The 18,645-nt window shown below is 36.0% G+C and overlaps 1 protein-coding gene across 11 annotated transcripts in view; it reads left to right on the forward strand.

The window, feature by feature from the left end:
- The window catches only part of cntn4 (contactin 4), a 430,281-nt gene that overhangs the window by 276,167 nt on the left and 135,469 nt on the right, over positions 1-18,645 (forward strand). For all 11 annotated transcript variants that reach the window (XR_015492869.1, XR_015492870.1, XM_087256006.1 and 8 more), the window contains 1 exon segment: positions 17,741-17,944. Coding sequence is in view for 8 of the 11 variants with exons in the window: in XM_087256006.1 (XP_087112132.1) it covers positions 17,741-17,944 (204 nt within the window). In the remaining 3 variants the exon portion in view is untranslated.

Below are 18,645 nucleotides of genomic sequence, written 5' to 3' on the forward strand. Positions count from 1 at the left end.
TGATTAATCATCTGTTTTGATGCTTTGACAAATAATCGTCTGTTTTGGAGCCCATTCAGAAGTCCAACATACTGTATAGCCAAATATGAACATATTCTGTAAATAAAAGTATAGTTAATATATATAAATATGTACTTCCAATTATTGACCCAGCAGCTATAGCGCTGTCATAGTATCACATTGGTTTGAAGGTTAATTGTCTAAAATTATTTGTTACTAATTGTCTGTTTTGGTGCTTTGACAAGTAATGTTGAGTTTTGGTCCCAACATAGAGCCAAATATAAGCATACACAGTGAATAAAGGTGTAGTTAATATATTTCACTATTTATTTCCAATTATTAACCCAGCAATTATAGGGCTGCCATGATTATCAAATTTGGCTGATGAATAATTGTCTAAAATATTTTTTCTTTTTTGGTGCTTTTACAATTAATTGTCTGTTTTGGGGCCATACAGAAATCTAACATATGGCCAAATATGACCACCAACTGTAAGTAAAAGTATAGTTAATAATAACATAATACAAAAGCAAGTTGTCATGAATAAACTGAAAAAGCCCCCAGTTTTATATTTATGTAAAAAATAATTTCAATTCATTAATTATTTTTCATTTGCAAATACATTTGTGTATTGCTGTACATCCTGTGTGTATTAAGCAATGTGTATGCATTTAAGGCACACCACGAACACGCTCTGCCTTCAGCTGGTCAATTGCGCAGTCTATTCTAGTTCCTCAAAATAGCAGCTCACAAACAATGTGCCTTGACACACCTCAATTTTAGACTGGAACACCCACAAGTACGCAAAGCAACACAAATGGATTTGCTATTTAAACAAGGTGGCACAAAACGAAAAAATTAGGCTTCTGTTGGTCCGAAAATAGAAACACATGGCGCCAAACACGGCTTTCACCTTATTGCGGCGGGTGTATGATAGAGCCCTAAAACACAAAAGAGTAAATGTAACGCATATACACACACAAACAAAAATTTGTAGAGAAAATGTTATGATGAAAAGCTATGTTAGCAATTTATTTTTTTAGCAACAACTTGTTTGCACTGCTGTAGTTTTTAAACTCATACATTTATTAGCAGTAGAAGACACTGTACAAACTAAATTTCACTTTCGCGAATTTGAAAGTAAAAGTAAAAGGGTGTGTGTGTGCTTGAAATGGTGCCTCTGTATTTTGTTTCGGTCTCACCCTTGTGGCATTTAAAGGAATTGCAGCAATTGCAGTAGTTTGAAACAACCAAAGTTAGAATTAATAACCAATAGCAATTCAACCAAATACCGATTTCTTGACTTTTCTGGAGTAACAACATTGGTGTTGTGTTGTCTAAAATTGAAAACATCAAACTTTTTTTGGTAATTTGTGAATAACTGATCTGATAGTTTACAGAATAAAACTAAAATTTTGCTTTTCAAAAACACTTCAGAGGTTATTTATTTTTAGAGGGTGGCTGCATATTCAAGATCAGAGAGAAAAATGTGCTCTTTTTGAATATTTCTTTTTCACAAAACAACTGTATTTGTGATGCAAATTATTTGAAAATGTGTTTTATAGTGCAATTTCTTAAAACGTTTTTTTATCATCAATTGTTTCATCAAAAATATTGCGTCACCAATTACCAACTACTGGCCTGGCACAGCATTTGTAGTCATATTTCCCAAGCCAGATCTCATAAACACAAAGGAATAAAGATTTCCATTTTTACTACATTACATACCCTTAAACTTGATCGTAATCCAAGGTGGTGATTAATTCTTTTGTCTTTTAATAATGAATATTGCAGTAATTGCTTGAGAAGTCTTCATTTACTAAGTGCTACCGAACTCTATCCTTTCATCGCTGTTGTTGTTTTCATCCTTTATTTATTTACAAAATTATTAATGAATCAATTAACTTTTTTTACATGTTTGCCAAACAGTAAGCTTGTGCGATCCCGGGCACGATGATTAAATATGCATAGTGTTGTCACAACAAGTCTCACATGTATTATTAACAGGCGATGATCAGGCAGCTGTGATGCCATTAAAATTCATCAAGAGCTTTCGCATCGATAATGTGCGATTAAGAGGCAGATATGTGCATCTTTTCATAAAGCTTTATTTCCTGCTTGCGGCATGACAGAGCGGAAAAATAATGAATGGCTTTCTTTGATTGGAAATGAGACTGGTGGTTGCTGTGATAGATGCTTTATTTTGTCTGCAGATATGTCTTTTCTCTCAGTTTCTTCACCGGTGTAATAACGGTTTCTTACCGCTAAAATGAAATATGATAGTGAGGTCTTTTTAAATACTTCCTACACTGATGTTTTCCCCCAGGCTTGTGCAAATTTGAAAGAGAGGGATTGTTGTCAGAAACACTGCTCATACTGTCAAAACTGAGAACTGTAGCCTAAAGTCTAAACATCTATTTTCTAATTGTGGTTGTAGTTACTGTCGTACATCAGTAGTGCTTGTGTCAGCGCATTAGATCATTTGTCACTGAACCAGATTACTCTGTCGCCTTCATCATGTTAAGTTAATGGCGAGCAAAAGCTCAAATAGATTTTATTTTTGTCATGTACATGTTGATAGATGGGTATAGTAGCAGTTTTTTTAGATGCAGTAGAACATTTAGTTTTTTCCTAAGCAAATATCATACATTTTACCATGAGAAACATTACAACAACAATCCAGTGTAACAATAGTTTATAAACCAAAAATATTGTCAGGAAAATAATAGTTGTATAATATATTAAAAGACTCTTATATAACATAACTCAGCCCCAAAATAAACATTTATTGTAACTGTAACACTTTTTTGTGTTCCATTTTTCCATCGTTCAGACCAATAGGTTTTACTCATTTGTCTGCAAAATGTTTTTAATCATTTATATTACAACAAATTTCCATTTATTCATTTATTCTTGAATTTATTTCATAAATGCAGGCTAGATTGTTTTACTTCAATGTATCAGGTACACTGTTTGACCATGGAAAGTTTTTAATGAACAATATACTGTATATGAACACTCACCGGTCATTTTATTAGGTACACCTTACTAGCATCGGGTTGGACCCCTGTTTGTCTTTAGAACTGCGTTAATGCTTCGTGGCTTAATTCCTCAGTTGCTGCAGATTTGTCAGCTGCACATCCATGATGCGAATTTCCCGTTCCACCACATCCCAAAGGTGCTCTATTGGACTGAGAACTGGTGACTGAGGAGGCCATTTAAGTACAGTGAACTCATTGTCATGTTCAAGAAACCAGTGTAAGATGATTCACGTTTTATGACATGGCACCTTATCCTGCTGGAAGTAGCCATCAGAAGATGGGTACACTATGGTCATAAAGGAATTTATATGGTCAGCAACAAAACTCAGGAAGGCTGTGGCGTTGACACAATGCCTAATTGGTACAAATGGGCCCAAAGTGAGCTAAGAAAAAATCCCCCACACCATTACACCACCACCAGCAGCCTGAACCATTGATTCAAGGCAGGATGGATCCATGCTACGATTCCATAATCGTTTTTTGACCTGTTTTGATGTTTTTTGGGGGTTTTTTTTTTAGATGTTTTTGACACCAATGTTTGATGTCATTTTTATTTTGACAACAAGGTAGTCAAGTTACATCAAATTGATTTAATACAAGTTTTACAACATAAGAAAAGCTTTATTTATCTGGAAGCTTTAATTACAAATGACCAATTTACACTGCATTTTGTATCCTTACAATGCATGTGAATTACCATGATGTCAAAAAGACATCTAAAACTGGCATAAAAAAAACATGTCAAAAATCGTTTACATGAGTGTTCCATAATCGTTTTTTGACATGATTTGATGCATTTTTTGACACCAATGTTTGATGTCATTTTGATTTCAAGGTAATCAAATCATACATCAAATAATTTAATAAAAGTATCCCAATTGATTTGATGTACACCCTACCATTCAAATGAGACTTATCAGACCAGACAACATTTTCCAGTCTTCTATTGTCCAATTATGGTGAGCCTGTGTGAATTATAGCCTCCAGTTTCCAGTTCCTAGCTGCTAGGAGTGACACCCCATGTGGTCTTCTGCTGCTGTAGCCCATCCATTTCAAGGTTCGACGTGCAAATTCAGAGATGTTCTTCTGCATACCTCAATTGTAATGAGTGGTGATTTGAGTTACTGTTGCCTTTCTATCAGCTCGAACCAGTCTGGGCATTCTCCTCTGACGTCTGAAGCATTTTTGCATCCTCAGAACTGCCGCTCACTGGTTATTTTCTCAGACCAGCCCATCTGGCACCAACAACCATACCATTTTCAAAGTTACTAAATTACCTTTCTTCCCCATTCTGATGCTCAGTTTGAACTGCAGCAGATCATCTTGACCATGTCTACATGCCTAAATGCATTGAGTTGCTGCCATGTGATTGGCTGATTAGGAATTTGTGTTAACGAGCTGTTAGACAGGTGTACCAAAGAAATATATATATATATATATATATATATATATATATATATATATATATATATATATATATATATATATATATAGAATATAAAATGTATTAAATATTTATGATATACTTCTGCCTTGTCATGAGCTATCTTGACTTTGTATATATATGTATTCAAATACATATATGTGTGTGTGCGTGTATCCGTGTGCGTGTTCTACATTTTAAAAATGTGCAGTTTTACACAACAGCCTTGCTCTTAGAAAGCAAATTTAGTTTCCTTCATCTTCCCTAATACTCTCCATATGTCCGTACAATTTGCACAAATCTTTTACAGTCTTTTTTTTTCCCTTTTTCGTTTTATGTTGACTTCTCTGCTGACTTTCTGCAACCCCAGCGTTCTTGGTATAATGCAAACGGAGTTTTGTCAGCATCTGACAGTCGCCTCTAGGGACCCTTCAAAGCGAAGAGTTTCGGCTTCTTACACATCACATTTCAGAGCGAACCTTGAACATTTCACATACTGTATGGAAGATTCCACGTAGCATTTATAATGTTTCTAAGAGACCAGCTGAGAGCCAAGTGCTTTAACAGAAAAGGTTTCATATCAGGGAGGAAAAAATGGAAGTGTTTTGCTTTGATGTTGTGTTTTATCTGCCTACATTTTCTCATTTTGTTGCATTATGTACACAACGTTCATTTTTTTGGACCTTGATACCTAAGCAAATCAAAGCATATGAGAAAACAAATCTAAGTGTTTGAGTAATTGATTTCAGCAGGAAGGAATCCTCAGGGTTGGAACAACAGCCTTTGAGCAACTGTTTGTGACCTTTCATTGCGAAGCTTTGTTTTGTTGTTAAAAGCAATGTTAACGCCTGCAGCTGTAGTGCTTTAGCATTTGAAGTTTTTACCTTTGAAATTAATAATGAATTCAGCTTTGTGAGGAATGATTGATTGAATGCATGGTTTGCAGGATTTCAGGTCTGAGTCCTGTGTTGCCATGTGAGATAGCACAAAATCACATTACGCTATTCAGCCCGCCGTGAGCCCCAGATGTCTGCGCATGTGTCATCTCATTGTTTTATACTTTTGGTGGTTTCCCAACTAACATTGTATTGATTAATTTTGGCATCCAGTTGAAAAAGCTACAGGATTTTTTATTTTTTGGTTTCCCTGCTGAAAAATCCAGCTTAAACCAGCCTAGGCTGGTTGGCTGGTTTTAGCTGGTCGACCAGGCTGGTTTTAGAGGGGTTTTGGCCATTTTCAGGCTGGTTTCCAGCTTTTTCCAGCCTGGTCTTAGCTGGTCAGGCTGGAAAATGACCAGCCAAATCCAGCTAAAACCAGCTTGACCAGCCTGGTTTAAGCTGGATATAGCTGGTTTTGGCTGGTCTCCCAGCTTGGCTAGGCTGGTCAAGCTGGTTGTAGCTGGCCATCCCCCAGCCTGACCAGCTAAGACCAGGCTGGAAATGGCTGGAAACCAGCCTGGAAGTGGCCAAAACCCCTCTAAAACCAGCCTGGTCGACCAGCCTAGGCTGGTTTAGGCTGGATTTTTCAGCAGGGTTATTTGATAACAAAAAAGATAACATTTCCGGAAGATTGCAGGGGGGTTATTTTTAAATAACCTAATCATACTGTAAATGATGCAGCTTGCTCGCTGAGTTTGTTCCTGTTGTTTTGTTTGTTGTCGTTGTTGATGTTGTTTTCCTCATTGTTGTTAGCGCAGTTGTTGATGTTGTTGTTTTCCTCGTTGTTGTGGTTGTTGTTGTCCTCATTGATGTTGTCCTCATTGTTGTTAGCATTGTTGTCATTGTTGTTGTTCTCCTCGTTGTTAGCGTTGTTGTTGTTGTTGTTGCCGCTGTTGTTTTTGCCATTGCTGTTGTCATTGTTGTTAGCGTTGTTGCTGTTGTCGCCGCTGTTGTTGTGATTGTTGTTAGCGTTGTTGCTGTTGTTGTTGCCGCTGTTGTTTTTGCCATTGCTGTTGTCATTGCTGTTAGCGTTGCTGTTGTCGCCGCTGTTGTTGTCGTTGTTAGCGTTGTTGCTATTGTTGTTGCCGCTGTTGTTTTTGCCATTTCTGTTGTCATTGTTAGCGTTGTTGCTGTTGTTGCTGCTGTTGTAGCCATTGTTGTTAGTGTTGTTGCTGTTGTTGTTGCCGCTGTTGTTTTTGCCATTGCTGTTGTTATTGCTGTTACCGTTGTTGCTGTTGTCGCCGCTGTTGTTGTCAATGTTGTTAGCGTTGTTGCTGTTGTTGTTGCCGCTGTTGTTTTTGCCATTGCTGTTGTCATTGCTGTTAGCGTTGCTGTTGTCGCCGCTGTTGTTGTCGTTGTTAGCGTTGTTGCTATTGTTGTTGCCGCTGTTGTTTTTACCATTTCTGTTGTCATTGTTAGCGTTGTTGCTGTTGTCGCTGCTGTTGGTGTCGTCGCTGCTGTTGGTGTCATTGTTGTTAGTGTTATTGTCAGCATTGTTTTGTTTTCATTCCTTGCATTTTTAGTTTAGTCCTTTTATTAATCAGAGGTCGCCACAGAGTAATGAACTGCCAACTGTTCCATCATATGTTTTACAATGTGAATGCCCTTTCAGCTTCCAACCCATTTAGCTTCCAACCCATTCCCAACAATTTAGCTTAACCAATTCACTAATAGCGCATGTGTTTAGACTTGTGGGGGAAACCAGAGCACCCAGAGGAAACCAACACAAACTACACTCAGAAATGTAGCACAGACAGTGCCACGGCACAGCACCTCCATTGTTTTTCTTTTTTTTTGGCTTGTTTTTTGTTTGTTTGTTTTGCTTTGCTTTTTTTGTTTTGATTGTTTTTAAATAATGTTTCCAGAACTTAACATATAAAGAATGCTCCTAGATTAGGTTAGGTCAGGTTATGCTAGGTTATTTTGCAACCCTAAATGTATGCTGCAAATATAATGCTGCTGATATTCATTAATGTTTTTTTAAAGGTTATCTTTTAACTCTTTAATAATGTTGTATAACTTATAATACATTGCAGGATGATTATTTTAATTAACTGGAAAATACAGTATCGTATGCAGAATTTTTTTAAATGCTTATTTTTTATAAGTTAGTTATTTTAAACCTATCCTTTCCAGAAGGAATTCTATAGTCTATATGTTAAGGTTTATTTTTAAAACAACATAATCTAATTCCATTCTATTGATTAAAGCACTGAAAGGAGTATAATACATGATTCAATAAAAAAATGTAGACACTGCTCAAAATGCATAAAAAGGATCAGAGAAATCTGCATTATACAGCTTAAAATATTAAACCAGGGTTATATTTTGTAAAATAAGCAAGAATCATAGAATCATAACCTGTAGGTTTGTTCTATCTTTACCCCTTTTTTTAAAATAAATAAAAAATAAATAAATAAATAACTAAAGAATTCTTAACTGCACTGAAAAAAGAACAGTACCCTTTTAAACAGTACACTTATGCACTTAAATGTCCCAAAAGAATTCATATTGGTGCCTTAAAGTTATGTATTATTACCTCATTCATTAATTTTCCTTTGGTTTAGTCCCTTATTTATCAGGGGTCACTTTTTACGCACCGGATGTTCTTCCAGCTGCAACCCAGTACTGGGAAACACCAATACACGTTCACATTCCCACACACACTCATACACTACGGACAATTTAGCCTACCCAATTCACCTGTACCGTAGGTCTTTGGGGGAAACTGGAGCACCCGGAGGAAACCCACACCAAAGCATGGAGAACATGCAAACTCCACACAGAAATGCCAAATGAGCCAGCCGAGGCTCGAATCAGCGACCTTCTTTCTGTGAAGTGACAGTGCTAACCACTGAGCCACCATGCTTCCTTACTGTATTAGTACCTAAAATGTGCAAAAAAAAAAATCTTATGACAGGGTACTGCCCAGGCGACAGCTTTTGTACCTTTATTTTAAAGTGTACATTAATGAATAAAAGTAAAATATAATAAATGGTTTAATAATAAAATAAAAAATAAAAAAACTTAATTGGCAGAGTCTGACCACAGCATAAGTCCTGTTTATCCATTTATAGGAGCACTTCCTAGTATTGCAACTGTCCGCAGCTGTGTGCTAGCCTGTATGAAGTTATCTTAGCTCTCAGGGTTCACAGGTGGAAAACCTAAGCCCCTTCTGTGCACTGGATAGCAGAAGCCCACAGCTATGGATGAGATCAAACTGTGATAAATGACCAGTGCTCAGGCAGGAATCCTCCAAGACTGTTTTGTTTAATTAGCTAACGAGTGAGTGGGTTTGATTGGGCTAAGCCAGAGAGATGCTATGTGCCTGTCGATTAAATGCGCTGTCGGGGAGCTGAGAGCCTTGGCCAAGTGCAACATTACAACGCTCCACAAATGGATTTATCATTGACGGCACAAATGGAAAGCTCACATGCCAACATGTCTAACCTCAGAGTGGGGAATAAGTTGTAGGTATTCTCCACAGAAAGAGCAGTGACGGGAAATGCACATTGCTTTATCATTGCTTCAGTGCATTGTTCCTCCACAGATGCTTATTAGATTGACAACTGATTTCTTTATTGCTGTTCTGAGCAGCAACATGGCATTTGCACTGAAAAGTTGTGACAAATTAAAAGTGTTCTGATCAGGATTTTTTTTCCAGCCCATTACCATTACCAATTGTCAGATCTTGAAAGCAATATTGGCAGATTACCGATCATGAGATCAATTTCAAGAAAGACAAATTAGGGCGCATAAGGAAAAGAAGAAGAAAAAGTTCTGCATACATACTGTACGGCAGGTTTAACAATAAACGTGAAGAAAATAAAAACAAAAGCACAAACTGAGTTTATTAATATATTTTATGTCAGGCCTGTAGACAGCCTGGTGAAGGGGTGGTTCTTTTTTCTCAAAAAGTGGAAATTTTTGCAGTTATATGCCTCAGTTTCTATTTAACTATGAGATTTAAATACAGCATTTTAGTGACATTTTAAGCATTTTTTTGCTAAATTAGTCAGATGTCTTCATAACCCCACTTTTTGATGTGCTAAAAATATTTCCTAAAAATTTGCAATGAAGAAACATTTAAGCAAGGCTAATTTTTAAAATGCAAATTTGTTATGTCATATATCATTAGGAAAAAATAGAAATCTGCTAAAGTACAGTGTTTCAGGCGCAGGTTAGATTTTCTCCAGGTCATCATTTATTTTATTTATATTATTTTGTCTAAAAATTATTAGACCTGTCCAGTTTCATCTGGAATGCATCCCAGATCACCTTCTGAAGTGATTTGAGCGATAGGGTTTATATCTGGGTGTAAAACGAATGAAGTGACCAAACAGCCTCAAAAATACAGACGTGGCGGGATTAGTGCTTTTTGCAGCGAAGTGACATCTGACGGCTGAGGACTCCACTTGCTATTAAAGCCTTTGTCTGAGAGTTATTTAAAAAAAATGGCAAAAATTGGGAAAGGGAGGTCATGTACAAGTCAATAAATATACAGGACGTCCCTGCTAATGTGGCCAGTTAGCCTAGAACCTCATGGATAGGGACATATTTTCATTTATTAGGAAGTAAGCTAAGTAACTTTAGTCTTACCCTGTTTGGCAGGGTTTTTTAACACAATTTTTTTCCGATAATGAAGCGGCTGCCTGCCTTTTCCACCTCTCTTGCTCTTTTCGACCCATAGCATTGGGTTTGTCACATCAAAGATTCAAATGTTACCACTCACTGGGTCATGTCACGTGACTCACGTCACATTATTGTGGCCTTGAGGCTCCATGGGATTTCTGGACATAGTTATTTAAAATGACACTTTATTACAAGATATACTAAATTTAAACCTATTATATTAATTATATAATAAATATACTATATAATATTGAATTACATAGAATAATCAAAAGGACATTCGAACCAACCGAATCCTAAACAATTCCTTAATGTACAAGTGGTTTAAATTCACTCTTTTTATTTAGGAACCGGTGGACGTGTAACAACTTTAACCATAAGGTTGAACACAAAACAAAACTTTTCATCTGGAGCTTCTTCCTAGGACTCGACACTTGTAAACAGTTGCTCCAACAGACTCGTGCGGGTCTCCGTCCCGGCCACACTTGTCAGCGATACCAAGCTGACCAATAACAGAGCTTGCGCTACGCGTCATTACTAGGTGTAGTAACATTTTTTGAGAGATGCACGTCAGCAACTCCGACGGCCACGGCAAAGGCTTTACGTATGCCTGTGCTTGATGCAGAAGTAATAATCAACCTTATATCGTTTATATGTTTTGAGTTTAGAAAGGTTTTTTTTTTTTTAAATAAGAAGTAACAACAATAATATACGAGTAAACGGTAGAGAGTTGAAGAATACATATAATTCATATAATATATACGAGCAAGATCACACTTGTAGCTGTCATGTAAGGAGCAGGGAGAATCCACCTGTGAGTGAAGAACAGTGAATATAAGTCTTAATGTGCTCAAAAAGGATAAAGAGACTAGCAGAATGTCCAGAGCAGAGAGCTTCCACATTCAAACGAACACGTTAACCGACGGTCTAGGCTAGAGAGAAAACCTAGACATTACTGAGACAGTAACATGAAAACAACAACGGACTGATAACCAGCAGTGAAACACAGACTGTTATATAGCCCACAAAACAGACATCAGTTGGAACTCTCTGATTTGTCAGCTAAACAGAACGCACGCTAGTATGAAAAGGTAAACAGACACACCCAACCACACACGCACACCACAATACATACGTCATAACACATAACATACAAAAAGAACACACAGACATATAAACAGTGACAGTAATATGATATAGTTGTATATCCGCACTGGTGGCAGGCATGCATTAGTGTCCCACCAGTGATAATATACAACCATATCGCACTATTATCAGTTTGATTATTGCATTTATACAACAGTTCGATGGCATAATCGGGTATATAAAAATGAGAATCAAACATGGAGAGTTTTAAAATCCCTTTTGTATGAGGAACTACTTTCTTCTGCCGTTCATTCACATCTCTAGCTGATGTCAGAACAGCAGAAAGCGTTGCTGCTACTTTACCAATGTCACTTTGAAGCTAGTATTTGAATAATTCTCAAGCGTAATGTCTAAAGTGATGGCAAAACAGGTGATTTTGCAGACATTTTAATATTATAAGGCTGAACGTCTTTAAATGCCATCAGTCTAGAGACATTTCCCAGTGTTCCTCTGTTGCAATTAGGATATCACAATGATAATCCCTGAAAAAGCCAAAGCAACACAACCACTACCAGATTACTGTTGTGTTTGCGATAAGGAAAAACGCTAAACACATGTAGGTATGAGCCAACAGAGGGCTCAGGTTAATACAAAGAGTGGCTAACACCAAATACATACACTCCTGAAATGTGCGTTCCATCTCATGCTCAAAACACTACAGTCACTATAGTATAAAAACAGCACTACAACATACAAGAAAGATTGATTAAAAATGTCTCTTACCAGTTTTATAATGATTTGATCAGCTGTAGTTTGAAATAACACTGAGGGCTTATTATGTGGACTCAATGACAGGCTGAAGCATGCAGACGCACTGTATCTCCAAAATTATATATATTTTATCTAGGCACTATTCTTATAAATAAACTGCATAGTTGCAATTTAAACAACTATATTCTTACCTTAAAAAATGTCTGAAAACATTATGTTGTCCAACTGCTGCAATATTTGTCAAACTGTAGTGTTGATCTGCTTTTACTCTATGTGAGAGGAGTAATACAGAAAGGTTAAGAGAAATCTGGCAACGCTGGACCAGAAACTTTCTGAAAGGGTAAAATAATGAATTAAAGCTACTCAAGGCCGATTATTAAAAACTAATAAAGAGCTCATATTTTCTAATAATTTCTAATTATGCCTAGATTCTACTGAAATGCTTGCGTCATCTTGTGTTTTTCAAGTCTCATTCATGATAGAGGGACTCTGACAGGTATTGGGCGTAATTGAATCAGCAAAAGGCAAAACAATCGTAATTTGAGGAGGTAAAGTTAAACTGTATTACTGGGCTGGTAAAGGAAGCGAGCACTGACAGATGTGACATTAAGCATATGCAGGCATTTTGTGGAGAGGAGCAGTCGACAAAAAAAAAAAAAAATTACATCTTCAAAGCCACCAGCACAGCTCTAGTTCGCACTATATGTTTATATGTGTGATGTAGAATGAAAATATATAATATATAAAAGAGCTAACTACTTTCAAATTCAAGTAAAAATAAAAAAAACACAAAGGTACATTTGCCTCAAGATAATGAAACACAGTTGGTTTATAACTCGACTTTCTATTCAATTAAGCCTATATTCCACTCTAAATTGCTTTAATAAAAAACTTGAAGAAAATCATATTTTCTGAAAGTAAAGTTCTTTTAATTATTCTAAATTAATTACAGCTGACCTAGATTAACTGCTAACTCTTCTGAGCTGAGACTGATTTATTTGTCTGTTTATTTGTCTAATGTAGTGTGAAGCGGTGCGTTGAAAGCTTCGTAACTGGAAATGCAAAGAAACTTCACTAAGAAAATTAAAACTTATAATGCTACTTTTATGACAATTAAGCACATCTTCCACTTCAACTTATTTTCTGGAAGACGAACAAACATGTATAATCATAATGAAAATAATAAGTTTTTGCATTGCGAATGTGACATTTGCAGAACAAAACTTGTGAATAGGTTAACAGTATATTGGAACATCTGTTTATATTTTTTATAACAACTAATCTGTGTTAAGAGATGAAAAAAAAATCTGTAAACGTGTTTTATATTTAAAATGAGGAAAATAATTTGAAATAATTAATATTAATAATTAATAATTGAAACATTTTGAGAGGGTTAAAAATGTATGTAAGTAACTCAAGGCTGATTATAAAGAACAGATTATCAAACAGCACAACCCTAATCAAAATGATAAAAGTTGGTTCTCTATTGATCAAATCATTATTTTTCATAGCAAGGTTGACATTTAAATGCAGCTGGGTTTTATGGTCCTTTCTGAAAAGGGAATATTTATAATAACCTTAATTACTTTGAAGTTACCTTGACTTATACGCACATTTCATTAAAATGAGAATAATTATAATTATTAATTATTGAAAATATAAAGTTGTCCTTTATCAAGGTTTTTGTAGTAGTTGGATTTAAATATACTTGACAACTGACTTTTAACAATTTATTATACACTGTACACTCAGAGGCCACTTTATTAGGTACACCAGTCCAACTGCTTGTAAACGCAAATTTCTTATCAGCCAATCACATGGCAGCAACTCAGTGCATTTAGGCATGTAGACATGGTCAAGACGATCTGCTGTTGTTCAAACCGAGCAATACAACGGGGAAGAAAGGTGATTTAACTGACTTTGAATGCGGCATGGTTGTTGGTGCCAGACGGGCTAGTCTGAGTATTTCAGAAACTGCTGAACTACTGGGATTTTCATGCACAACTCTCTAGGGTTTACAGAGAATGATCTGAAAAAGAGAAAATATCCAGTGAGTGGCAGATCTGTGGGTGCAAATGCCTTGTTACAGCAGCCACACCGGGTGCTACTCCTGTCTGCCAGAACAGAAAAATGAAGCTATAATTCATACAGGTTAACCAAAATAGAACGATTGGAAAAACAAATGGTAAGGTCAGAATTTGGCGGCAACAACATGAAATCATGAATCCGTCCTGCATTGTATTAACAGTTTAGGCTGGTGGTGGTGGTGTAATGGTGTGGGGGATATTTTCGTGGCACACTTTGGGTCACTAGTACCTATTGAGCATTGTGTCAACGCCACAACCTACCTGAATATTGTTGCTGACCATGCCCATCCCCACAGTGTACCCATCTTCTGATGGCTGCTTCCAGCAGGATAGAAGCATTGTCATAAAGCACAAATAATCTCTGACTGGTTTCTTGAACTTGACAATAGTTCACTGTACTCAGATGGCCTCCACAGTCACCAGATCTCAATTCAATAGAGCACCTTAGGGATGTGGTGGAATGGGAGATTTGTGGATGTGCAGCCAACAATGGATGTGCAGCCGACAAACCTGCAACAACTGTGTGATGCTATCATGTCAGTATGGACCAAAATATCTGAAGAATATTTCCAGTGCTTTGTTGAATCATGAAGAATTAAGGCAAAAGTGGGTCCAATCCAGTACAGTATACATAACACCAGTAAAGGTGTACTTAATAAAGTGGCCAGAGAGTGTACTAATAAAACATATAAGTAACACCTTACAATAAGGTTCATTAGTTTATGCATTTACTAACATAAACTAATCATGGACAACACTTATACAGCATTTATTAATCATAATTGAACATTTAATAATGCATTATTAACATCCAAAGTCCATGCTTGTTAAAATTAGTTAATGCACCATGATTTAACATGAACTAACAATGAACAACTTTATTCTCGTTAACTAATGTTTATTAACATGAATAAATACTGTAGTAAATGTATTGTTCAATGTTTGTTCATGTTAGTAAACGCATTACTTAACATTAACTAATGAACTTTATTGTAAAGTGTGACCAACATGTTTGTCATAAATATACATTATTGTTGATTATTAGCAATTTGATGATGGAATTGTCATAAAAATGAATGCCAGTGGTATTATAATGGTGTAACGACTGGGGTGGAGTGACAGATTCAACAGGAGGTAAGATCCAATATGCAGGTTTATTCAGCGTAAGGCAAGCAATGGTCAAATCAGGTATAATCGGGTATATTAAGGCAGTCCAGAATCGTAGTCGATATAAACAGGCAACAGGTCAAAAGGCAGGCGGCTAAACAGAATAACAAGGATACAAGGCTAAGGTCTAACACAAAGAAACAAGACAAGGAAACGCGTTGTTATGTCACACTCGGGTAAACAAGACTCGGCAACCAGGGTGAGTGAATGAGTGGTTTATGTATAGTATGTTATCAGTCTCTGACAGGGTTCAGCTGGTGAGTGCAATCAAGCAGATAAATGAGCATGGGTGTCTGGGAGCAGTGCATGTATGAAAATGTAGTCCTGGGAAATGCGGAAGTGTAGTCCTGGTGTTCATGTGAGAACCAGCGATCTCTGGAAAGCGATCGCTGGTTGTGTGACAAATGGGCTTCTTATTTCAGAGGGGGGCAAGGACTTTTCTTGACAGGCAGTTTTTAAATAAAATTCTCCAAACTACACCTTTGCCGCAAAAAAAACTGCTTATGTAAAGTTCTATGTGATTATCTTATTATACTTGCCTTGGCCGATTACCCGTTAACTAACTAACATTTAAGCGATTAGCGGCGTGGATATTTGAGCATTGGTTACACACCACCACTTTCCCCCTTGACTTGAGGCCAACTAGTCACAGGGCACTGGTTATCCGTCGTGTCATTAATTCTCACCCTCTAAGCCACACAACCCTCCTCAGGCTGATTAATTTTCACCCTAGCATGTAGCCCCAGTGCTAATTTAGAAACTCTGGGGAGGTGCAAGATTCATGAGCGGAGCCCACATATGCCATTTAGGCTCGGCGGAGAGAAGAAATGTCACCGTGTACTCTAGTTATGTTTATGCAAATGTAGTTTCCGGGCAGTAGACTGACCTCTTTCTTCTCATGTGTGATGTTGATAGTCTTTTCTCTTCATTTTTTCCTTCTTTGCTTTGACTTTTTCCTGGATTTTTTTTATTTGTAAAGCAGGACTACTAACTCTTCTGAGCTGAGACTGATTTACAATATTTGCCTGTTTATTTGTCTAATGTAGTGTGAAGTGGCATGTTGAAAGATTTGTTTTTTGAAATGGGTAGAAAATGAAAACTTCTAACGTTATCACATTTGTGTTCTGTGAAGAGCTTTGAAATGTAAATTCGTTTTATTCGCTGTTTAATTTAATCTTAACTGAAACATGTAGAAAGGGCTGGACATATGCAGTAGTAGCCCCTCCCCTTTTTATAAAACAACCAATAGTGTTTTGTTTTTAATCACAGTTCTGCCATTGAGAATTCAAGTGAATTAAATGAAAAGCAATTGAAAAGCTTTATAAAGGGGCTGAACATGTTTGCAGCTGCAGCGGGCTTATCCGCTTATTAAATCGTGATGTATCAGTGACGCTTAAAATGTTTTTTCTGGGTCCAAGACGCTACTAAATGAAAATATTTGTTTATGGCCATGTCACTTTTACTCATATCACACATTAAATCATGGTGTACACATCAGTCTCTGGATGTGCGACATTACAAATAACAAAATTTTACCAATTTATAAAAAATATTCACTGTCTGGCCATCGGATATTAGACATATATATATATATATATATATATATATATATATATATATATATATATATACAGTTGAAGTCAGAGTTATTAGCCCCCCATTGAATTGTTTTTTCTTTGTTAAATATTTTTTAGATTGTGTTTAACAGGGCAAGGAAACTTTCACAGTATGTCTGATAATGTTTTTTCTTCTGGAGAAAGTTTTATTTGTTTTATTTAGGCTAGAATAAAAGCAGTTATTAATCTTTCAAACACCATTTTGAGGACAAAATTATTAGCCCCTTTAGGCAAATTTGTTTACAGAAAAAACATCGTTAAATAATAACTTGCCTCATTACTCTAACCTGCCTAAAATAAATCAGTTATTAGAAGTGATTTATTAAAACAGTTATGTTTAGAAATGTGTTGACAAAAATCTTCTCTTCGTTAAACAACAAACAGGGGGCTAATAATTCAGGGGGGCTAATAATTCTACCTTTAACTGTATGTATATATATAATATATATATATAGCACTTGGACCTAAAAGCCGCTTCGTGTGACTTCACACTTAACAAGTGTATATTCCTAGATGGCATGTCTATGTATATACTTGCACTAGCAGGTGTTGGTACTTGCTCTACCATAATAATCAAAGCAGCAGCAGTGTAGCAGATTTATTCCTTCAAGACCAAATACATATTCATTAACATATTAAACATAAACATAGTAGGCTGAGAAAAATGCTAATTTTAGAGTAACTTAGATGTTTTTGTATCTGCAAACGTTTTTCAAATAAAATCTTTACTGTGTTTAAAAAAATGTAATAAAATAAATCTCTGTAGCATCTAATAACAGTCTACATTGTGCAATATATCTATGATTACATTGTATATGACATCATGATACATAATTCCAGCTGGTGCATCTGCGGAGAAAGAAACATCACCGTGTACTTTTGTTATGATTATGCAAATGTAGTTTCCGGGCAGTAGACTGACCTCTTTCTTCTCATGTGTGACGTTGATGGTCTTTTCTCTTTTTTCTTCCTTTTACAGCTTTGACGTTTTCCTGGATTTTTAACGAGTACCCATCAATCGTGAAGCAGGACTCTCGTCGCTTTGTGTCTCAGGAGACAGGGAATCTGTATATCGCTAAAGTTGAGCCGTCGGATGTGGGAAACTACACCTGTGTCGTGACTAATACCGTCACCAAAACACAAGTACAAGGGCCACCAACTCCACTCATACTGCGCACAGATGGTAAGCATGATTACTGTTCACTACTAAGGTAGCACGTTATAATAACTGCATATATGGAATCATTTATTAAGCAATTGCAAATAGTTAGATCAAACTTTTTGAACTAAGCATTGTCGGATAACACCAAAATGTTTTAGCATATTGTTGTTTTATCAAATTTGTTGTATGTATAAAAAATACATTTTGGCACTCCTGCTATTCAGCAGTTGTATTTAATATAATTGTATTTTTAGATAAGACAGTTTAATTTTTGTACTTTTAATTTTCATTTCTTAAAATTTAAGGTTATTGCAAACTGAATCCAAAATGTTTGTCTGTAATTTTCACACATAAATAAATTGACACAATGTCTTCCAAACTTTCGTCCATCATATAAAATTTGAATCAGGTTTGATTTTCATATATATATATATATATATATATATATATATATATATATTTTTTTTTTTTTTTTTTTTTTTTTAACACACATCAGACTCAGCATGTAAGGTTTGTGTGCGTGACAAATTTTTCAGACTTACGAGATACGAAAAAAAATACATACAACGTTTTTGCACTTCCTTTACAAAGCATAAACAGTCCTACCTTTAGATGAGTTCACAAAACTATAGAAATTTGTGTTCATAAATTCAGTCAAATGTGCATAATAGAATTCTGAAGCCAAAAGAGGGATGAAATACAAATGTAAAGTACAAAATGAC

This window comes from Danio rerio, chromosome 6, assembly GCF_052040795.2.
Source record: "Danio rerio strain M-AB ecotype USA chromosome 6, GRCz13ab, whole genome shotgun sequence".
NCBI classification, from domain to species: Eukaryota; Metazoa; Chordata; class Actinopteri; order Cypriniformes; family Danionidae; genus Danio; species Danio rerio.